Source organism: Paralichthys olivaceus, chromosome 4 (genome assembly GCF_024713975.1).
Source record: "Paralichthys olivaceus isolate ysfri-2021 chromosome 4, ASM2471397v2, whole genome shotgun sequence".
Classification (NCBI taxonomy): domain Eukaryota; kingdom Metazoa; phylum Chordata; class Actinopteri; order Pleuronectiformes; family Paralichthyidae; genus Paralichthys; species Paralichthys olivaceus.
The window spans coordinates 5,661,158-5,686,056 of NC_091096.1; the positions used below are offsets into that span (position 1 = coordinate 5,661,158).

General features: G+C 40.5%; 1 protein-coding gene across 1 annotated transcript in view; it reads left to right on the forward strand.

The window, feature by feature from the left end:
- The window catches only part of LOC109637034 (transmembrane protein 132D), a 200,081-nt gene that overhangs the window by 94,075 nt on the left and 81,107 nt on the right, over positions 1–24,899 (forward strand). Inside the window, exon 4 of the mRNA XM_020099141.2 lies at positions 13,006–13,146. Within this exon, the coding sequence (XP_019954700.1) occupies positions 13,006–13,146 (141 nt within the window). The remainder of the gene's footprint in view (positions 1–13,005; positions 13,147–24,899) is intronic.

Below are 24,899 nucleotides of genomic sequence, written 5' to 3' on the forward strand. Positions count from 1 at the left end.
ATAATAATAATACATGTATGTAGTTATTGATACAGTACATTAGTTGGTACAAGACAAATGTGTTTCTGGTTAAAGGTCATAAAGGAAGTGTAAAGTATTCTCACAACTACAGATAGAAACAGCACAGAAGTATCTGTGTTCCAGCCTCAACAGTAGTCTTCCATCTCATCTTACAAAACAGAAATCTAAACTGTCTTGTAATATTGGAAACACAAAACAAACCAAAACCCATTAATGCTGCAACAGTTAAGTATCATGCAAATCACAGGACTCTTCCCTCTCCGATCGGATCACTTGCTGAAAGTCGTGTTCCAGTCTCTTCCTGCTGAAGTGATCTGTGGTGAAGTCGCTGGTTGCCTCTCTGTTAATCTGGGACCTCAGCCCAGAGGACTGGCTCAAAGCTACTCCAGCAGCCAACAACCCACCGCTATTGTCTCTGTCTTTGTTTACAGAGAAATGTGTCGTTCTAATCCCATGTGTGGTGGGAAGTGGAGTGGGTGGTTTTATTCCGTGTGTGAGGCTTTTTTTTATTTGAAAGGGTTCCAGTATCCAAACATCAAGCTGTGAAGATTACATTACCGGTGTCCTGCTTAAGAAACGTGTACAGAAGTAGCAGTTGTAAAAGTCCCACGCGTTACAGCGAGCGAGCTGAACTGCTGCTGCACCTCGGCTTCATCCGCCGAGAGGAACACGGAGACAGGGTCAGGAAGAAGGCTGGTGTTAGTTTTTACAAACAACACATTGTGGGACAGTCACAAAACCTTTCAGAATGAATCACTGGACTCGCGGCGCTAATGTGGCACTGATAAAGGGTGATGACTCAGACTTTTATTAAGGTACATCAGTTATAATCATTGAAGAAATACAACCGACTTTTATTATGGAACCATTCACAGCTTTATGTCAATGATTTGTTATTCCATTCCTGCTGATTTTCTATTTTCACGACAGTGCCCTGGGCCAAATTTATCTTAAAGTTAATCAGTGAGGATTTTAACTCATGCATTGAATCTCTATTTACAGTCATTCTTTTACAACCTTCGGTATATTTAATTTGCTTTTTAAGGACCTTTGTAATATAATTTGATCTTTTCTGTCTCTTTCATTACAAGTTTGTCATATGGATGAAGAACCGGACATACAGCAGAATTGCACGTGATTCTGTTTTTTATCATTGCATACAGTAATGGAGTCACACTTGAGGACTCATGCACAGGCACTTGACATGAAACTTGTATGTCTCACAGAGTTTTGCAGCTATTCACATGCCAAGAAAACACGTGCAGAGAAACTCAAAGTATATTACACACCAAAGTATATTGCACAAAACAAATTGTGACTGAATCCCTTCTCATGATGGGTAGTTGTTTCACTGTCTAGTCAAATACTCACTTCACATTGTGAACCTTCCCCCCCGACTGACCTGACCTGACTCACTCTGTACCACCTGATTAAATAGTCATCATAAAGGAGGATATTTTCAACAGCTTCTGTATTTTTCTAATGTAGTTCAATCATGGCCAGTTCTCTGGAGTGGGTCCATTTGAACTCTGGCTTCTGTTATCATGTTATTATTCCAGATCATGAACATATGTGTCCTGGACCATGCAGCTCACGTGGTGCGTACAGGATGAATCTATTCTAAAGCTTTAAATTTGCTAAACCCCTTTGGACTTAAGATGAACTGTCTGAGGATCACGCAGCTCACACGTTAGGAGTGCGTTTGTTACTCTGCAGGACAGATGTAGGTTGGATGCATGAGCAGCGGATTCTATATCGGCTCCTGCTGCAGGGCTGGTGGTGCCGAGGTCTGTTTTGAGCAGCAGCGTCAAACAAAGACCAGGTCTGGGGCAGAAGGCAACTGATGGCATTTTCCTCACTCGTGCATAATTAACAGAGCAGAGGCCAACACATGTGCACATTGAGCAGAGGAGCGTTTAGTGTGAGGGCATTCAGATATTTACATCACAGACGGCTTTCATCATTATTACACTGTAGATATTTTGCAGTTATGTAACTTGTATAACTGGTGATCCAGCTGCTCAGAGAGCGAGAGATAGTGTCTGTGGCAAAGAGGTTATTGTGTGTGTGTGTGTGTAAACTATTACGGGGTGCTTTGCAGGGAGGGCACTTCACTGATATTGTATTATTGTCACATATTGTTAGAATTATTGCATCCTCCATAAATTGTGGGTTGATTTTTGCACATTAAAAATCTCACTGTTGACCCTATCAGCCTTGAGTATTCTGTTTGATTAAGGGGCCAAAGGTAAGTATTTAAAGTTAAGGAAATAGTGTTATTGTGGTTAAATCTGTGTTGACAGCTGAAAATGATCTCCTGTGTCAGTCACATGCTTTGTTGAGTCATCCACGCTCGGGTCAAGGTTAAAGTTGGCTGTTTGGTGATCTTGCTTTAAAAATCATGAGCTGGTTGGTTATTGTGCATTTGAACACACGACAAAGGTAAAATAACCCAAAAAGTTATTTCCTGCCCATTCGTCTCTCAAGCTCAGTGTTGCTGCGACTGACAGACGCTGCTCTGGGAAGATTTTTTTTTTTGTGAGCTAATATGTTTAAGTTATAGGAGGAAATGGATTGACAGAGAATAATTTATAAGAAGGAAGAAAGATGAGAGTGAAAGATGGCTTTAAATGAGCCAGACATAAAAAAGTTAATGTAAGAGTGGGCAGAGGGACCAAAAAAAATGAAAGCCGGGATGAAAGAACAACAAAGTGAGAGCGACCACAGGAAAGAACAAGTGAAGGCCTTCAAAAGAAAAGAGTGAGAACGGCAGAATGATTCAAAGTCGACGTAGAGAAACAGATTCTGGGCCGCACGGTAAAACAGATGTTCTCACAGAGAGACAGGTTTGACCTGTGACCAACATAACTCAGCTCTTTTACATCCGTGTTTCAAATGTTTAACAACTGTTTATTTTAAACTTCCAAACTAACGGCTCCCCATCTGTCTCAAGCCGGCTTAAAAAAAACCCAAGCCCCACCTGTTCATTGTGAAAATTCTAATCTCTTGTCTCGCTCCAGTCCGTCCGTCACTCCAACTCCAGAGACTGAAGCCCGAAACTCTGCCTGTGGCAAAAAATGATAAAAAATAAAAACACTCAGCAATATGACCAGAAAAATGTATCCTCATAAAAGTAATTTAAATATGGTCAGTCTCATACAGCTGCATATGTCTGTTATATTTTTCATGACTGTATTTTAGAGTGCACATTGTGAATGATACCTGCCATCAAAGAGTTGCTCTGACTGTGATCTGACGAGCCAATCACGGGTGAGCGACTTCTTGCTACGGCACCAACTTTACAGCTCGTTAAGACCTTTTGGACTACTAACCAAAAAATCTCTTTCTTCACATGCCAGCTCTTGGGTTGTTAAAAAGTAGCCCTGCGTCTTTTCTCTTGAATGTTATAATCACAGCAGATTGTTTCGCGTCTCCTGTCTCGAGAAGCAAAGGGAGCAGAGAACCACATGTCGACAGCCCCTTCAGATTGTGTTGAAGGTGAACCAGGTGCTGTGGTGAATTGTTTTTGAACACCTGTCTGCCCTTTGGAAGATTTGCAGCTCGTGCTGTTTTTTATCATACATTTTTTCTATAGAATCTATAGAATAGTAATTTCTCAACTTTATAATACTTCCTCTATGCTGAGTTGTACATATACAGATGTTGACTACACAGCAGGGTAGGAATATCATGATTTCTTTCATCAAACTTGGTCCGAATATTCCTTGCAAGGGGTATCCCACGGATGATCCTTCTGTTGGAGTGTGGGTGGGAATGTGTATCTTAAGATATTTGCACATTTATGGATTCTGAAAATTGAATGAGGGAGAGGTGGATGTAATTTGTTCTCCCTGTGTCTATTTCCTTTGGCCTCCATCCATAGATTGCGGTCAGGCTAATTGAAGACACTTTATTGTCTGTAAGTGGGAATGTGAGCATGAATGAGCATGAACCCTGAAAGGATGAGAAGTGTAGATAATGGATGGATGGAACATTTTGTAAGTTGATGTCAGTCATGGCCCTAAAAGTTTTGGTGACACCAAAGCCCAAATAGTCTTGCCCATAAAATGATGAAATTCCAAGCATGCTACTAGAACGAGTGCTTTAGCTTCCGCAGCAGGAATCATGTAAAATCTCTCTGACCAATCATTGAAAGTTACAATACTGAGAGGCTTCAAGAGACAACAAAATTAAACTAAATATTGCAACTTGTCAGAATTTGGGTCGTACTCTGCTTAACTTGCCTGAAGAATTGATGGATAGCTTCAGTTTGGATACAGGATGCACACATATGGATTTCTTTCCAAAGTGTCTCCCCTCAGAACAGCTGCTCCAACAACAACTTCAGACAAACAATATGTCTTCTTTCACTTTTGTCTCTCACTCACATCTGCTGCTGAACACGCAGCAGCGTTTTCTGATGTGCAGCATATGGCTCTGGGTCTGCTCCATTGTTCTGGGAAGTATGCCTTTTGGCTCTGCATTTACATTTCAGGCATTTAGCTGATGCTTTCATTCAGAGTTCAGTCAGAGCTTAAATACCTTTAACGTTAGAGTGAAGTGCTCACTGTACTACCTTGATAATGGATGTCATCCACCATGAATTTACTAAATGGAAGTTTGCTTGAAGAACCAGTGATGCCAACACATAGGGAACCTAAAGATCCAGTTTGTAAGATTTAGTTGAAAGGGATCTATGGCAAATATTTTTATAAAAAGACCTTTGAATGTTTTAAGAAGACATTGATTTTGTTTCAGAAAGACCAGAAAGCTTAATGGCTATTTGTGATATGTCAGATTTTAATGTAATAACCACTTAAACACTTAAAGATCATTAAAGTATTCCCCTTAGCATTTCTTAAACGCAGTCATTTCCAGTAGTGTGACAGCAAGAATGTGGTTCTACTGTATCTTTGGGCCAGAGTTCTCTCCATTAGGTTGATGTGTTACGTGATGAATAAGTTGCATGAACCCAATCTTTTTTTTTTCAAAGAGTTCCAAACTAAAAGTGTGATTAAGGTAAAGGGGAAAATAAAAGATAAACTCCCAGGTTTCTTCTTCCACCTGGAGCAGCTCATGAGTTCATCCTTTGTACCTCTACGTGAGCAGCCATCATGGATTAGAGCGCACAGCTTGTAAGGTCATCTCCGGCAAATAGGGAACTGGCTTGAAGGCTTCACTTCATTTCTCCTTTTCACTAGAAACTTTGAGAACCTTGAAAACATTTCGTCTAATCGGCTGCAGAATCACTCATGAAAAACTAAGTGGGGGAAAAAGTGAAAAGAACATAAAAATAATGTTAACAAGAGGAGCGCGGGGACCCTGAAGGCTTAAGATCATCTTTTTTCCATTTTAAACTATTGTTTACCAACTTGAAGCTTGTTGGAGCAACACATCCAAATCACTTTTAAGCCTTGGTAGACACTCTAAGCCCTTTGGGTTGAGTTCCTGACTTACTGAAGAGATCTGTCAGTTTTTAGCCTTTTAAGCCCTGCAGGCTCTAAACACACGCTTTTGAAGCAATACGGGTTTATGCTATGATGAGCGGTTCTTCGGAGTCTATAAATTTACCACACATCAGGCATTTGCAGAGGTTACCTTGGTGTAGACACAAAGACTTTCACAGAATAAAGTATTTTAATGAGGCCACGAGAACCTGTGTAGAGGCCACAGTGGGCACTTATAACATGCTTTTATCATTCACCTACCCTTCAGCGAAATTCCACTCATTTCTTATCATTTCTCACTGCAGTCAATTAGCACACACCGCCCAAGTTTTTGTTAAATATTCTGACAATGTGAACTGTATTTGTGGTGATTAATCCAGGTCCCAGCTTTGCATATAGCTCTAAGCTTACCTGGGACATTTAATTTATGTTTTCTTAAAAAATCTGGTTTTGAAGACTTTGATTTTCACCAAAGGTCTAACTGGATGTGGGTGTAACAGATGGACTCCTCAAGTGTTTTTCATCCCTTCCTTTGTAGACCTGAATGTTTAAAGCCAGGCGAGGAAGTGGGAAGAGTATTTACAGGATAGTGTTCAGTGCAGAGGGAATTAATTGGACTTAAGTGATTCTTCTTTTTAGAAGAGCAACCTTTTTTCTTTCCTCCTCTTAACATATTGATTACTTTCCTGGGTCAGTAGTCCTGGTTGGAAGAGCTATGCTTTAAATATGCATCGCTTCGTTCACATTTTCCTTTTTACCTCTCTCTGTTCAACTTATTTCTCCCTAGAAAGCACAACTTTATGCTTTGGTGTTACTTCTAGAGGGGAAGTGGAAAAAAACGATGTTATAATAAACCAAAAATGAGTTAAAATAAATGAGGTTGACTACTGATATCTCAAATCTGATCACATGAGACCTATTACACAAACTGGCTTTTTTTGGCATAATTATCCATTGTTCTTACCATAATCTGCCAGCAGCTGAAAATAGAGCAAAACCTGAATAAAAAAACAATCTCTTAGAGGATGAGCCAAACTGCTGCAGAACTACAATCTGCAAAAAGTGAGGTAAAGAGATCCACTGGGGCTTATGAATAAGAGTCCCAAAAAGAAAAAGAGACATCATCATGTTGACAGAAACACACGATGCATTTTAAACGTACAGCTGTGATTTAAAAGAGCAAAGGGAAACTTAATTCACAGTGTAGCTTTTTGGCATAATGCTCAATTACTTTTCTCCCCACATTTACTCTTTATTTTTTTTCCTCACTTGGAAAACTAGTGTTGAGGTGCCTATAAACAAGGCACCGCTCCAGGAAAAAAGGAAAAGAAAATCGATTGTAATGCTCGATGAGGTTCACAGTGGGCAGCAGGAGCAGACTGTAGCTGTGAATGTATGTAATGTACGACTGTTACCCAGGGAACAGGTGGAGGAAAGGTGCTCAGTTAATATTTTTGTGGTGTAAATATAAGTGTAATATAAGTTTAAATGTATTGCACTGAAAGTGTTGTGCTAGTTTTGACATCATCATCTCTAATTATTTTGTAATTAAAGCAGTTCTTTTAGTTTTAGAGGAAAACGAGTAGCACCTGCACCAGATGTTTCATTTTGACACAGTTCAAAAATGACTGAAAATACAATATTGATTCTCCACTGGATCCCTATTATGTCTGCTACACATTACGAGTATAGTTACTGGTTTGTAGCCCTATTTGTTAACATGCAGCGGCCACACAAACACACACACACACACAGACGAAACTGCATTTAAATCTGCTGGGTTTGGATTTGGATCCGAACCAAATGGCACATTCTCACATATATATCATTCCTCTAAATATACCGAAAAAATGTTTTGAGATCCATTAATTGTTTGACCTACTGGAAAATTGGTGGAAATGGCCAAATATGCCCTGTTTCACAATATGGAAAAGAATCCTGGATCTTCCCATTTGTCCAGATTCATTGAAGATTTAATGGGTTCTTTCTTGGCCCGTGTACTGTCCTCTCACCAAGTTTTGTAGAAACCTGTTCAGTAGTTTTTCCGTAGTCCGGCTGACAAACAGACAAATAAACATGACTTCCTTGCTGGAGGTTATTAGACAGCAAAGGCAGCAATTGATTTCAGTAAATACAATATATCTGTTTTTAGGATTATCAGACAGGATGTGTTGCAGATTTCTTTCCCAGCCGAGCAGTAATGCTGACTTGAAGAATAAAACAAGGTTCGGTAAATGCAGAGGGATTTGAAAGAATACAGGGAGAAGTTTTGCTTGTCTTTCTGCATTACCTACAAAAACAGACAGACACACAAAGAACGACACACAGACACTTGTCAAGCTCTTTTGCTGAGTACAGATCTGACAGAGACAGCTCAGGGATGCAGCTCTGTCCATCATCCTGCTTGTTGACACACACACACACACACACACACACACACACACACACACACACACACACACACACACACACACACACACACACACACATCAAAGTCCTGACAGATGCACCTTGGGACAGTTGTGTTACTGTGTTGGTGACATACTGACTGTGAGTGTTTTTGTGTCTTCTTCCGTCCCAGTCCAGACAAGCAGACTCTACTTGTTCCCACACACATCATGTCTGAATTTAAGGGATAAACTGACAAACCCTTAAAAACAGGGGTGGAACCTCCAGCCTCCGGGCCGTCTAACAAACACAAACACAAACACACACACACACACTAATTCTCATGACAGCATTTTTTTATCCCTCTGAGTCTGTTATAAAAGAAAACAACATAAAACAGGACATTAGCGTGTCCTTCATGTTGGTCCCTTCTGGCTGTAATTCTGTCAGGTCACGATCAGGGTGAAGGAAACAAGGACAACGTCTTGTCTACGCTCACAAGCATCTCTGAGAATGTCAAGAAGTTTAGATGTGGAACGTTGAGCTTTCCAAAAGAATCGCATAAAAATCCAGACAAGTCAGTGGGCTTAGTTTGTGTAGTGTGTAACAGGGTATGTGTGTGTCTGTTTGTTGGTCGGTTGGTTTGTAAGCAAGACGCCACAAAAGCAGATTTCCAGGAAACTTGCTGGAAGGACGCGGTGTGGGTCAATGAAGAATCCATTAAATGTTGGTGCTGATCCTCATCAGGGGGCAGATCCAGGAACTTTTTATCTCTGTCAGTATAATTGTGAGACATCAACATTTCTACTGATTTCCCAGGGAGTCATTTGTGGATGTTGATGAAATTAATCAGACATATTTAGGTGACTGATATTTACGAGTGTGCGCAATTAGGTGACAGTTTGATTGAATTTAAAGGGAATGTTTGCGCTCTACTGAGTTCTAGTCACAGCTGTAAATGCAGCAATGAGTTTTGAGGACTAGCACACTTATGTGCCCGGTGAGCAACTTTCACTAAACCACATTCTGATAGAGACAGTGTTATCCAGACAAGTTTACAGAAGCTGAATCCTCATTCAGAAGGAGAGTTTGGTCTTGTTGCCGCCGTGGAGCTGCTAGACCCAGACGAAGCAAAATTGTGCATCTTTTGCAAACATTGTATTATACTTATCCTACAAGATTAAAAGCCTATGAGATATAAACGTACAAGAGAGCTTGCAAAACTCCTTCAGGCATTTGGTGAGAGGTTCCAGAACATGAAAAATAAATAAAAGTAACCGAACATGTTTGTTGAGTCGTTTAATGTGGAATCAGTGGGTCTGCCTGACAATACAACACAAAATCATTGAGCTGAAAAGTAACGACAAGCTCAGAGCAACATACAACAACCTCCTTCTGCTCTGCATGCACTTCCTGAATATTCCCTCATGCTGAGGAGACAACTCTACGACCTCTTTTCCAAACTCACTCGAAGACTGTTCTGCTCAAGACTAACTGACCCAAACCTGGAACATCATCTCTGCCGTCTAAAATCAGACACTATGCCAAAGAGAAGCTGTTCGCACCATCACATTAGAGAAGTCCGTGTGATAACTGTGCTCAATAATTTAGTATGGCCCCGAAGGACTTTATAAAAACTGAAATAGTCCTTGATAAGAAAATGGTTCCCCACCCTGTGACTTAAAGCCACGTCATGTTTTGAATTCGGTCTCTTTCTCTTTATGACTGAATCGATGTTACTCTGGTATTTGACTGGAGGGTTCTGGACCCTTGGCGGCACAATGTTATGAATTTAGAGGGATTTGAGATTTTTCATAGAATGCCAAAAATATATTTTTTTATTAAATCTCTGTTTTGTGAAGTAAAGGATTTCAGAGACTTTAGAAGTATACATGCAATATAGCAACACATCCTTTATATCAATGACTATGTCATTAACCATATTTGTACCCAGTGGACTGAAGCTTGTAAAAACAATATCTCAAGAAAGCTTTTAGGGGTCTTTGTTCAAATTTGGATCAAATATTAACTCGGACTCCCAGATGACTTTATTAGAATTTGTTGGTGAGTTGTCAATGGTAGGTATTTTATATAACACCTTCCCCCACTGCAAATGGTCACTTATCAGGACAACGTAGCTGATGTAATCATTGGCAGAGTCAACATGTTGTGGTGACAGGCCTCGACTTTCTGTAATATTGGTAATTTGCAGTTTTACACCTGTCACATATTTGATCCTTTGTCTGTGCTGTTGGGATGCAACTCTAGAAAGTGCTTGATTTGCAATCACATTAACAACAGTGAGGTTTGTGTTCTCACATGCTGAGGTAGTTGTATTGATTCTTTTGTTTTTCCAATACGTGTAATGTATGATTTTACTTTGCAACAACCTTGTTATCTAAGAATCTCTGGAATGAGTTTTCTCAGCCGGTGTTCAGACTCAGGCTCACTTTTCTGGTGCCTTTCAAACGATTCACATCAGTCTGTCATTCACATTATATCTCCTGTTTTGGTGTTTTGTTTTTTCCTGTCATTGCTTTGCTTTTGTTGCCACAGCCTGGCTGCTGGAAAAGTCCTTTTGAAGTGGATTATCTTAAAGTCTGGGTTGAGAATGACTGAATAGGAGAGAGCAAGAGAGCGAGAGAGCAAGAGAGGAGGGTGAGGTTGGGAGATAGAGGAGACAGACCTGGTAATAACATGTGGTTTTCCTGATCCGATCACAAGTGGATGGCTCTGAGTGTGTGCGTTAACACCTGCCATTAAAACGTGGCCCCACATTCGTCTCGTTTTAATTTAATCAATCTAAGGAATGTATTTATCGTTATGTGGTGATCAGTGTTGATATTGTGGCGATGGTCACAAACAAATCAACGAGAGGAGAAAAAATAAGTTTGATTCATAGTGAAACTGCAGCGGTTCCGAGGACGTCAGCTGAGAAGGACGTCTTTCGTATGTGGCCCTGGACGGATTTTACGTTCACACTGCTAAAAGAACCTTCTATAAACCTTCAAAAGTGGTGAATCTATATACGATCTGAGTGCGTCACACATCTGCACTTAGAGCTTGGATAACAAAACCCCCACGATAATAGCAGGTGTGTGAGGGAGAGAAACACAGAGGGATGGAAAGAAAGGAACAGAGGAAGCAGAACAATGATGGGGAGTGATTTGATTGCACTAGAAGTTCGACTTTGCTCGCAGCCGGACAGTGTCTAACAATGTAATATTAAGGGGCAACTGCAATTGTCCGTGAAATGTTCACCAGAAGTGGGTTATTTTCACTAAGAAAAGGTTCAAATTGTTATTGTGGGTCTTTGCTCAGAGTCGGGCAAGATTACACAATACTCCCTCAATGTGAACTCTCGCTTGGGTTTTTGCAAGAAGCAGAGGTGGAAATGAGAGCGAGAGGCAGAGAGAAACGTTAGGATCTCGTTAGAGCATTTCATGAAACGTCACAGTTGCCCCATAAGATTACATGGCTCTTTCTTTGCTTGGATCTACTGGATGGAATTTAAAAGAAGTATATTCATTTATAAACATTAGGCCCAGGTCTGGAATAATCTTCCTGATAAAAATTTTCCACCTTTAAAATATATGGGTTTTTTTCTTGGCTTATGTTCCATCCTTCCAAGAAGTTTTTGGAAAATCTTGGTTTTGTAGCTTTTGGGTAATTCCACTGACATACAAACAAACAAACAAACCACCGACAAGGGTGAAATCATAACCCCTTTAGTTTGGGGGTAACAATATGTAAACTAAAACTTTCAGAGTCAAAAACATGAAAAAAGTGGGTTTTCACTCGAGGGTTGTTTCTCTCTGCCAAACACAAGCGAGCATCTTAATTAGTTTACACAGGTGGAACATACGAACGTCAGGGGACAGATATGACACATTTATTGGCAGTTTTGGCAAAACATGAAACAAACATGAGAAGGTAATAATGAGAAAGAAGACAAAGAGGATTGGCAGTTTTTTTTGTTCCCTTCTCTTTAGAGGAAATGTTGGACAATATATCTGTGTTGTTATATGTTGCTTGCCAGAGACTATTGTACGTGTGCTGAAGTGAAAAGCAGTAAACAAGCTAGTGTGCATGCATGCCTGTAAAGTGTGTTAATAAACTGAGGGAGGGTCTCGACTAGGTGATAAATAGAACAAAACACACGGGGATGGATTAGCGTGAGAGAGGGAGGAAGCAAATAAAGAGATTAACCAGAGGTTGTCTTGAGATTGAAGGATGGAGGAGGGACAGAGGAAGGTGAATGAAGGGAGGGTCACTGAGGGATGGATAAAAGGCAGAGGCAAAGCTTAGGAAGGAGGTGAGGAAAAGGGGGATGAGAGATGAAAGAGAGTAGAAACAAGGAGGGGAAAGACTGAGAAGATTGGAAGGAAAGACTAAAACAAATATGGAAGTCAGGAGAGTTGAAGGCAAGAGAGATGGGGGAGGCAATGAAGAGAAGGATGAAAAAGAAAAACAGGAAAGACAATACTGAAAGAGAGAGTGACAAAGTGGGAATAAGGAAGGTGAGCGGAGTGGAAATCTGACAGGAGGGAGAAGAAAGCGAAACTGGAAAGCAGATATCCATTATGTAAACGTGATATAATATATATTTGTGCAAAATAGTGATGAAAGACAGACGGTGAAGGTAAAAATTAATATTTGTAGAGAAAAAAGGTAAAGGGCTGAATAAGGTGCAGATAAAAAAGAAACGAAATCTCAAATCATAATTCTTAGAAAATTGTCCGATTCATTTTGACTATTTATCATCAGTAAAGTCACATCTTGTGTATTTCATATATTCTCAGGCTCCGTCAATTTCTAATCCATCCTCCGAGCAGCACATAAAAAGATCAGTTTCATAAGAGCTTCTCTCGTCACTACTTTGTCTTTTCCCACCAAAACGTACCGTGGGAGTTGGCACAATGTTGCATGAATTGATTTTAAAAGACATTTTATACAAAGAGGCTATGGCACGTATCAGGGATTAAAGAAAATCAGCGAGAAATTCAGGGCAGGTAAATTCCAAGCAAAGCCAATTCAATTTTAAGCAGATTCCCCCTCTGACTGTCACTCTTTCCTCTTCTGATGTTTGTTTCTTTTTTAACTTAACCCGAGCTTTCTCACACATCTCCCCTCATCCCTCTCTCTACAGGGTGTGGTTCCAGTCAGGCATCAACTTCCTGGCTGTGAAACCCAGCAACCTTGTCGCGTGGGAGATCAAACAGGAAATGGCACCGGGAAGCAGTTCGTTGGCGGTGATGTGTCAGAGAAAGGCCTCCTCCACAGCAGAGAGGTAGGACTGAAGCTCACATATCTACTTTCTACTTTTTTCTCCTTCATCTTTCATACAGCAGCTAGTTATCCTATTCCTGTTGTACTGAGTATTTGTGGGCGCAGCATAAATGTCTGAAAAGGTCTTTGATTATTCGACTTCAAGAGCGTAAAACTGCTAAAGCCCCACACTCGGTAATATCCTGGCCTTTTTCACACCGACTGGTTCCAAGATGTAAAACCTGTCATTTCATTGAAAGTAGCAAATTATGCGATGAGATAACTGCGGCGTGACAGAGAATTTAATATTTATAATCCGAGTATCATCCAAAGTGGATTTGTAAAGGTGAGTCATCTTTAATCCAGATTCAGATACTATTGAACACTGTGGGAATAATGGAACTGACAGTGGAACAGGAAAAGCTTGTTGTCTGGTGATTAGCTGTTGGTCTAACCTTTGAACTCAAGCCTTTAACCAAGACCCTAGAGGTGTGTGTATGTGTGTGTGTGTGCGGTAGATGCGGCTTGATAGACTCAGACTGACATTGAGTTTCAAGTGGTTATTTATTCCTCTGTACACAAACGCTGTTCTGCTCAGGGGGAGAAAAAAACAAAAGAAACAATAAAACTGTTAAAACTAATGGATGAAAAATAACCTTGATGTAGGAAATACCTTTGGTTTAACTCACATCCTGCAACAGCTTAAAGGAAACAAAGGACAACAGTCTTCAGATTTTATAAAGTGAGTTCTTTATAATCGACCATTTGTACAATTTTAAGATCAACAGCTTGAAGCACAATGCAGCTTGTTATAGTGCAATCATTCTTTTTGTATTGTTATTAATATTTGCTGTTAAAATCAGATGATATTGAGAAACAACACAGGTTCCTACTCAGCTAAATGGTGGTGTAACAGGAATTTAACCCATTTCTAAAATCTTTTTTCCAACAAAAGCTTTTTTTATGTATTGTAGGCTCATTCCAACAATCAATAAAACTCACTGTACATTTGATATCACTGAGTGCTGCTCGGATTTTCTTCATTCTGTCTATCCGTCCATCTGTTTTCACTGCTAGTCTCTCCTCTCCTTCTCCTCTTCTCTCTCTTTCTCCTCTCCTCTGTTTCCTGTCTTTCTCCCCACAGTCCTGACGAATGACTTCCCATCGCATGAAACTGTTATTGCCGGGCCTCGGCTCAATTAGCACCACTTAGCTAGCCGTTAGCCACATCCAGCTTTGACTGATGGACAGCATCAGCAGCAATGAACAATCCGAATGTGCCATGGGAGGAAATAAAAGTGATGACACAACAGCTTTGAAATTTCAAATTAAGAGCATGTGACAATTAAAAGTTTTCATGGGATGATTTCAAAACTTTAAACCCAGGTGTGTTTGTAGAGAGTGTATGCTGGACTCTTTCAAAAATTATTAATTAAGTTATCGCTATCTACTGATGTGCTCCCTGGCCTTGGAAAGTAGCATTTAGTTACTTTTAGCTTGAGAAGCTAACTGGTGCAGCTTAAGTTAAGAGAGACAAAAACACTAATTAGTCACTTTTTGAGCTCGTGTTTTTGGTTATAAAAGGCTAAAAACAACAGATATCTCTTTAAATATCAATGGTGGCTCTTACTTCAGCACCAAAATCGCTAAGAGTCGTCCTCCAGTGATGACGGATGAAAACACTCATGTCTGAATGTTGTTCCAACCACTGCGGCCTTGAGGCAGAGAAATACGTTTCCTGGCTCGTTGTCACTCTCAGTATGGTGTCGTTAGAGGAGTTGAATTGATTCTTGATTCTAAACAGCTGCTGCTTCTTTTTTTTCTCGGAGCATTGGCATGTAACCATAGAGTTTTATTTCCCTCTCTCGTTCTCTCGTTTTCTTTCGTTCTTTCTTGCCCTGAAGGAAAAACTCATCAAAGTGGCGTCAGTGTAAACACAGAAAGTGACGCTTTAGAAAACCAGATTATAATATCGCTCTTACAAAGACGTGCACAGGGAACCACAGATACCAGCACACACACTTATTCACATCCACTTATGCACAAAACTCTCTCCTGCCATCTTCAAAGTGATCCTGTAAACAAAAGAGGAGCCTCAGAGCTCAGATTATGACGTGGCCAGCAAAAATATATGATGTGCACACATGCAGAAAACACATGCACAGGCCTGAACCAAGATGGGCACAACACAGATACACACACACCAATTGAATTTGAATGTCGGGGCTTGCGGACACTTTGATGACACCACAGGAGCAGTATGGAGGCATTTTTTTCTGTAATTTTTTTTTTTTTTACGTTTGAAGAAGTGGTGACTAGTTACTTAAATTAAATTGGATTTGGCTGCAATGCTGTTTACCCCTGAAACTCCATAAGTGTTTAATGGATTCAAACACTTCACCCACCACTCCATCAGCATAGAGGTGAGTAATGAGTGAATTTTCTTTTTTGGGTGAACTATCCCTTTAATTATACAGCGGTGCAAAGATTGTAGGTGGGAGTGGAGCTGATAATTTCTACTACAGGGAAAACACTAATGCTGACACGCGTTCAGAATATACAGCGAACAACAAGCAACATCACAGGCTTTTATCAGCAGTTGTGTGGGCGGGGTGGCTAATTAAAAGAACTGATCTGTATTAATCTCTAATGAGATATTAGTGGTTGAGACATGACACAGTGAGTGTGCTTGCCTTTTTATGAATGAGAGGGCGGGAATGATTACTATGTCTGACAATTAATCCTACGAACTGATTCCTGTTATCTATTGTGATCCCACAATATAATATGATCTGACATGATACGGCGTATAACAGGAAATGCATGGTGACTGGATGCAGTGATCAGAAGTGGAGCGTAGGCTGTATTGGTGCTTTTATAAGTGTGCTTGTGTATGTACTATATGCTCATGTGTGCCTATTAGGTAGGTGGATTCATGCTGTTTTACATACACAGGGCTTTTTGCATGCATGCATGTAGGATGACAGTAATCTGAGACCAAAAAAGAAACCAATAGTTGAACGTGATGACTGTAATTACTGCTCCACCATCACGTCATGTCCCAGGAGACCTCGGTTATTTTTCCGTCTAAGCAGCGCTGTATTTGCAAAGACGTTTGGATCAAAGTTCTCATACAGCTCTCCTATGTTTCTTTATTGATTTTGATTATACAGTAATTATTCATATGTGTGTATTTGATATCGTTACGCTGTAATTACAAAGCAGTCATACTGTATTATTGACACCCTACTTAGCTCTGCTTCCCTGTCCTTCTTCTGTACCAGTGCTCTTAAACATAAAAATAGAAATGTTTGATTCAGAAAATGAAAAAAACCAAGGCACTCTTCCTATAGAGATCTTTTTGAAAGCCTTTTTCTTTTTAAAAGCCTTTTTCTTTTTAAAAGCGGCTAATGCTTGGCCAAGATAAAAAACACTGACTTACTTCGGAGCGACCAACCGGCTGTGAAGAATAGAACAAACAAAGAGGCCTGGGAGATATGACATTTCTTAAAGTTATTATTAATTATCGCTCCCTGGTATAATGCTGCTTTGTGTGTTTTATTTTAGCAAGTTTCCTGGATTCATTCTGTCATTTTCGAGTTGGACATAACGTTGCTTATATATAGACGCATTGACCTTGTTGAGTTTCCAGTGTTCTTACAGATATTGTTAGTTATTTTTGCAGCCTCCCATGAGTTTTGTTTCACTTGTAAAAATTACTTTCTCTTGTCCTCCAGCTCTGTTTATAGTGTATTTTATTACTTTGCATGTTCATTAAATTAAACCTCACAAGAAATGGAACAGGCTCAAAATGACCTGGTGGGTTATGTGAGGAAAATGTGCCGTAGTTTATGAGTGCGGCTGATTCTGCTAGAATGGGAGCAGTGCTCTATTTCATGATCATGATTAGATCTATAGATTAACACTGCTAATGGGCCCCGTTCAATACCAGAACTGGGGTAATGCACTATCTACACTACATACAGTGACATGCTATTTATCTGCTTGTGTGCACGTGTGTGAGTGCATGTGCTCTGTGAGTTTTTCATCATCCGGAGCCCTTTGCTTGCAGAGGCAGCCACAGGAGAAGAAAAACGTTCCGATATAATGATTTTACAGTATTTTCTGCAGCAGCTGAACAGTCCCTGTGTATACTGTATTATATTGCAAGTACCGTAAAATTTTATTATTTAGTTCACTTCAGCGATAATGAATTATGTTGCAGATATTAGATTTTATAATTTTCCACGCAGTTAGTTTATGAGGTCATTATAGGCAGCTTTGAAAAAGTCTGTTTTCACAATGCCAGTGTTTAAAGGATAAATGACAGAGTTTATCAAACAATTTTTGTGCGGATCCAGGAATTCTTTTCCACTTTCTTTAACATTGCAAATTAGGGCATTTTTCAACAATTTCTTGATTTCTCAGAGAATAATCATTATATCTTTATATATATATATTTATCTGCCAAGTTTAGGGGACTGATATTTATGAGTGTGTGTAATTTGGAGCAGATACAAATAAAAGTCCAGATCAAGTGAATATAAATGTGATTTCATAAGAAGACTGTTGAGCACCACTCTGGTTGTAAACGCAAGTGAACTCACACATAAAATTTAAAGTAACCTTGTATGCAAACTCCCAGATTTCCTAGTGTATATTTATGATAAATAGTGTAGACACTTTTGACAGGCATGTAGTGGAGTGTGAAATCCCCAACAAGCTTGAGTATTGATGGAGTTTCCCCCCCCCCACACACACACACACACACACACATGCACAACATTTACATACATATAGGCTACATACACTTATGCAAAAACATACATACAAACCACACAGGAATTAAATTGATATTAGCATATGCATACAAACATAATGACACACATGTTGCTGCATGCATCGTTGCATATCTGAACACATAAGCTAATGCACAACATCAGTTATTTATCAGCCTTGGTCATACATTTCATAAAAGTTATATAGACTTGTCATAAGTTATTCAAACACAAGCAGTGGTGTGTGTGTGTGTGTGTTGGATTGAAATTAACATATATAGACATGACTGTTCACGCAATCGAATGTTGTACGTTTTTTATTTATACAAATGTACCTGTGCCTGTGCTCCTCTAAAGGATGCTTTTACTTCTGACATCCCTAAATCAAAACAGGATCACACACACACACACACACACAAACAAGTTGTTTTTAATGTTTGAACTGGTTTGAATCCACATAAGAAGAGCTGACGATGCAGGGGGCACAGGGTTAAGTGTTGTATAGTTTTAGTCGTTTGTAAAGACAAACTAACTTAACAGAGAGCTTTTGTTTGAGTGCTGGCTGTCTCCCTGGGATACACACACACATTCACATAGAGAGCATAGACGTGAGGCCAAGATGTCTGCAGTCTCTGTTGGCACACATGGGGATTAAAAACACAGCAAGAGGGAGGAAGGATGGGAAGGGAGGGGGATCTCTGCCAGTGAGCGAGAGAGGACAGAAAGGGAGCGAGAGGAAGAAAGGGAGAGTGACTATGGGAGAGTTAAAGAGCGAGTGAGAAGGAATCGGAGAAATAAAACAGGAAAAACGAGAAATGAAATGGCCCTGAAAGCGTGACACTACTGCTGTTAGGGTTTGTCCCTGGGGAGAGGAAAATGGAGAATTCCCTTCAGACGTTTGATTCATTGCAGTGTTTGTGTATGTGTGTGTGTGTGTGTGTGTGTGTGTGTGTGTGTGTGTGTGTGTGTGTGTGTGTGTGTGTGTGTGTGAAAAAGATAGAGAACGATATTTATACATTACATTTATGCACATAGAATCAATTTGTGTGTGTGTGTGTGTGTGTGTGTGTGTGTGTGTGTGTGTGTCTGTAAGTCTTCTGTGCCCAATCAGTGTAACTGGGGCCAGGAACGTTATCCTACAGGAACACCCCCTGGTACCGCATAAGTAAAGCCCACACACACACACACACACACACACACACACACACACACTGAATACATCTCCTCATTAATGCCTTTTACTGACTACATTATCCTCATCCGCTCTGGACCCGTATTATACTCTATCCCTGGCATCAACCATGCGTGTAGCTTTGCTCATTTAATTCATTCAGGTTTTGAGACGACTCTCTCTGAGCCCTCCCCGTTATTCAACACAGGCTAAATCGATTTTATTTACAAGCACATAGGAAGCGAATGCATCCATGAACTCTAAACAAATAAATTACAGGTGTCACCAAAGTCTACACAGTTTACATTTGCTCTATTTTTTGGTGCAAATAAAAACTTCGACACTTCGAAGTTGTGTTGTCTGTAAAAACAAAAGAGATTTTAAAGTTGGAGAGCTCTTTGTATCTCTACAACAGCAGCTCTAAAAACAACTAAATAAGACTAAAAACTTTGTCCAGCCAGACCTTAAGCGAGACCACTCAGTGTGGTGTGCTGACCTTTAATCATAATTTTGTAAACGTAAAACAATTTCCCAAACCAAAAAAAGCTTGGAAGTCGAACGGCTGTCACCATTTGGCACAACCCTGGACACACACGATTAATTTCATCAATAGCATTGTACATTTTCACTTTGCCATTCCCCCAGTTTGCTTTGTGCGTTTACTTCCTGTATGGTTTTATGGACTCTATTTGGACACCTCAAAGAAGCACACACACACACACACACACACACACACACACACACACACACACACACACACACACACACACAGTGAGGGCATCCTTTAACAAAGATGAAATTACATGACTGCCCTGGTGGTAATAGTCTTTCCTGCCTTTCCTCCTTTTCTTCCCTTTTCACTTGATTGCACAGCACAAAATTGTGCTCAAAATCGTCCCTAAAGGTACATACACATACATTCAAACAATATGTGATTTCTATTTCTATTTCCCTCACCTAACATTATCCGTTGCTCCCCATCTCCTCCTAGATTGCTTACAGATCAACTCTTCTGTTTTCTACGGCCACGTTTTCTATTTCAATTCCACTCCAAGATGTTTGGTTTGCAGAAGGTCAACAACGCCATACCATCTTTTTTTTTTATCCCACATTTCAACACTAAAATACAGTTTGATCCCAAACAAACATTTTGTCTTCCCCTAGTGAGCATTTTTCTCCCTTGTAGTTGGTGCAGAGTTGGTGGTTGAGAGGTGTGCAGATCTGCTGGTTTTAAAGCCGATAAGCATCAACAGGGCTTTGACAAGAAAGGTGAAGGAAGGAGGAACTCTGAGAGGATCATGTGGGCGAGCGTGGAATGAGTGAAGACAGAGAAGGACAGGGAGGGAGGGGAAAGTATGGCAGGAGGAGGAGGAGATTAGGGAGGGAAGATATAACAGCATTGACAGACTTATAAGTTGGAGGTGGACGGCACAAAGGGATGGAAAACGTTGAAAGGGTAAAGTAGAGAATAAGGTTTACTTGAGTATTTGAAAGTTAATTACACATCAACACCCTCAAGTTTTCTTTGGTTCAAACCACCGTGGGAAAAATGTAGCTTTCTGGCGCCACAGTTCAGACTGACACTGCAGCTGAACCAGCTTCCTGCGAGTGAATACAGCTCAAAATAAACCTGTCATCCTGCACGGTAAGACTTTTGGGAGCAGGGGGGTCATCGGTATGAATTTTATTTAAGTCCTTGTAACTTAAGTTTTGGATCTATCAGCTTGTCTCAGAGCTCCGCCATAATTTACCTCCTCTAGAGTTCCTGCAATTGTCCAATTAAGTGAGTTGACCCATGAGACAGTCAGCCTGAAACACTATTTACGTTGTTTCAGTCTAAAAAGTGCATCGTAACACCGACACGTCTACAGAGGGATCCTGTGATATTCCACCTCGTGGCACATTCTATATATGAGGAGGAAAGCATTAGCTGTCAATTACAGGGAAAGGGACATGAAGACAGTCGGGATGAAGTGGGATTCAGTGAGATAAAGGCAGCGATTGTGTTCATTACATGTGATGGCGAGCGCTCCTGTGCTCCACCACTCTGTCATAGCCTTGAGCGATGACCCGGGCTGGCTAATTAGGCCCCGCAAATATGGATGGGGTGTATGTGTACGGCCTCAGCTAGCATCATTCTGTCACTCACCTGAGCATACTCAATCACCAGGCCCGACACATATGTATACATGTATGCAAGTGTGGATGCACACATACACACACACACACACACTGTATTTATTAAATAAGCTGTGTGGGATCACAGGGTTCATCCTGACTGTAAAGTAAATACACGTGCACGCTATCGGTCCCATTTCATGCATCCACTCATACCTGAACACATAAACACCCATGCAAATACACACACTGTACTTTTCCAAATGTCTTTGTAGGCCACGCTTTAAATAACCTTCCAATCCCATTGGCTTATTCCCTTTACTCTAATACCCATTTCTTCACCGCTCCCACTCCTGTTCCTCTCCCTCCCTTCCGCCTCCCCTGTCCTTCGTCTCCACACTCTCCATGCCCCTGTTAAACCCCCTGGGGGCCCTGCGTAGTGGGATGTGTGGCTAATTAAGGCGACCTACGTAGACCCCGCCTGTTCGAATCCCTCTCCTTAGAGATGTACAGTGTCACAGAGCGAGTGGCAGTGCCGACGCTAACACTAACTCCTGTCCCTTGTGTGGTTGAGTGTGTGTACGTGTTTATGTGTATTGGCGAAGAGGTGTCAAACGTTGGAGATATCCCAACGCTCTTTTATTTCCCTTCGTCTCTCTCTGTTTGCTCTCTTATTCCCATTCCCTCCCTCCCGGCATCCTGCATGTCTGGCCTCCCTCTTTCACGCCATACAGCTTGTCCTCCTTTTCTGATCGTTCTCACCCAGCCCTTCTCTTTTTCCTGTTGTCCTTCCTGTCCCTCCGTTTTCCAGTAAGCACCATTCTTTCATTCTGCCCTCCTGCTTTCACCTCCCTCCCCTCCCTCGATGGCGAGCACCCCAGGGTCCCATTGCTACTTTTTAATTAATTCTTTTGATCGTGTAAATCAAAAACCAAGCTTGTGTCCTTGACTTGAGCGCTCTCAAGCATGCTCGAGCAAACGAACGACACAAACAAACTGAGGGGACTGGGCGCCTCTGTCTCCCAGGAGGAGACTAAAAGAATCTACTGAAAGGACAAAAATGAAAGGAGAAAACTTGAGGAAAACTACTTTGTTAGAATATGGGACAGAAGATTGTCTTTTAACGAGCAGGGAGGGGCTAATGGAGTTTGGAAGGGATGTTTGGAGAACTGTATTCTTGGCTTGTGGCAAGCTGATGAATTCTGGTTTTTTGAGAACAAGAAGAAAGGGAGTAAAGGCACCAACAGAGAAGAAATCAATATCAGTCGCAAATTCTTAAAAACAGTTTACAGGTAAGCGGCCGAAATTGTGGTGACCATAGAAATGTAGACGAGGTAAATACTATGACATTGTTACAGAGCTTCAAAGATGTTTGAACAGTTGGATCAGGGTCACCACAGCTTAAAGAAGAAAGAGAAGTTGCTGATTGTTCAACGACAGTACTCATCGGTTTCTTTTAAACATGATCACGATCAATTTATAGCCGTAGCCTATAGCTATATATCTATATAACTATATATCTATATATAGACATTTTGAAAACAAAAAACTTAAACTGAGACAGCATATAGGAGGCAAACAAAAAGATCTTTAAAGAAGGAAGGAGATGTTAAAAACTGAGATGTGTGCAGACAGTGCAAGGAGGGGAGGATCGTCCTCTTTCCTTTGACTGAGTGTTTTTTATACTTTAACAGTCGCCTTATATAGAAGAGAAGAGGAGGAGGTGTAGTGGGAAGGAGAGGGAGGGAGAAACTGAATGTGAGGAAACCAATTTTACATCCATTTTCTTCATGGGTCTGATGAATGCTCGTATTTTTAGCAATAGGAAGGAGGATGGCGACAGAGGGAGTGAAGCTGAATTCTTTGCCTGGTCGTCTTTCCGTGCTTAGACACCGAGGTAAGAGAAGGATGATGGAAGACGGGACAATGTTTTTTGCTTTGAGGCTCCTGTTAACACATTTCCGTTTAACATCCAGCCAACAGTGGTAGAATGATGCAGAGAGAAAAGCGGACAGGATGGAGGGAATGACAAAGGTTAAGACTCAATGTATTGCTGTTTGATCTAAGGTTGGTAAATTCCTGTAGGAACTGGGAAAGGAGAGGGACTGAGATAGGATCAGCGTCAAGGTTGTATCTTAAAATCCATTTATTTAATGCTTCCAGGAGAAGGCTTGCCAATCAAATGTCCTCACGGCATCATGTCTCCTGGGTTTTGTGTTGATAAGATTACATGTTTCTTGTTTTTCATTCAAAGAGATACTGACCCACTTTTTCTTTTATTCGTTCCAAACGCTTTTCAGCCCAAAAACACATCACTTTTTTTTTTTATGTAGTTTTTTTGTTTTCGCTGAAAAAGTTTGCAAGAGGCAATTTACACCTTGGTTTGTTACTTCAAGCATTTACACCCCAGTGCACCGGCTAAAAATACAAACAGGAAAGCTGAGTCCAGACTTGGCACTGCACCATCGTTCGGTTTTATTCTGGAAATGCGAACAGCCCAGCAGCTGAGTTCAACTGACTTTGATAAAGTTTTAATTTTAGCAAGTACAGGTCCCACAGGTTGGATAAATTACATTAATATTAAAACAGAAACTGAATTATGAACTTATGTTTGGTGATGTTTCTTTTTTAATTCAACAATTATAAGAAGATAAAAAAGGAAATTATAAAGAAAAAAGGTTAAAATGGGATAAAATAACAATAGATACATAAACTCAATACAAAAAATCAAGAGAATGCTAAAAAAGCTCAAAAAGTATGTTCCGTAACTCCCTCAGCTCCTGGAGCTGTTTCCGAGGACAGGACCGCAGACATGAAATGGTTCCCTGTAATTCATTGGCTTCACCCTGGGAACAAGGAACAGGCCGGTGTCAGAGGACTTGAGTGATCTGGAGAGAGTAAACCTTAAGAGCATGTCTGATAAGTATTCAGGAGCTGGTCCAGTGAGTGATTTGAACACCAATAAGAGGATCAATTCCAAAAGTGACAGGCAACCACTGAAGGGACTTTAAGACAAGAGAGATGTGCGCTCTCCTCCGGGTCCTGGTTGGTTCACGAGCTGCTGCATTCTGAGCGATCTGTAGCTTATTTATAGCTTTCTTAGGTAGAACAGAGGAGACAAGTCATTTATAAAAGTAGAGAAATAGTAAGTTTGTTAGTAGGTAAATATTAAACAGCATTACTAGGACTTTGGTAAATGTACTTAGTTACTTCTCCACCCTTTCCTTCATCTAGAAAGTGCACTACTGCATGTGCAGTGTTCTGTAGTAGTAGTTTAACATTTTGAACATTTACATTTCTCTAAGTTTATCTACTTTTATTCACATCTCATCATGTTTAAAAGAAAAGAACTCATCATTTGTTGATTGATGGTGATGGGAAAGTTTTCTTAGATTAGAAGAAGGTCCATACCCAACAGCAACAGTACAAGTTGCTCCATTTGTCCGTCCTTTGTTTTCCTCAGTCGATCAGACACGGTACCAAACATTTCTCTCTAATCCCCGATGTAAACATAGTAGACGTAGTACATCAGGTTTGTGTTCGGTGACAGCACAACTAAAGGTGCAGGGAGAAGTGCAAAATACTTAATGGAAAGTAATGTCTAACCACAGCATAAGTAAAACAGCAGTTGTATCCTGAGGGTATGATGTTTACTATATTCTAAACTGGTCTTTCTCAAAGACAGTACGGCTTTAGTACCACTCCATG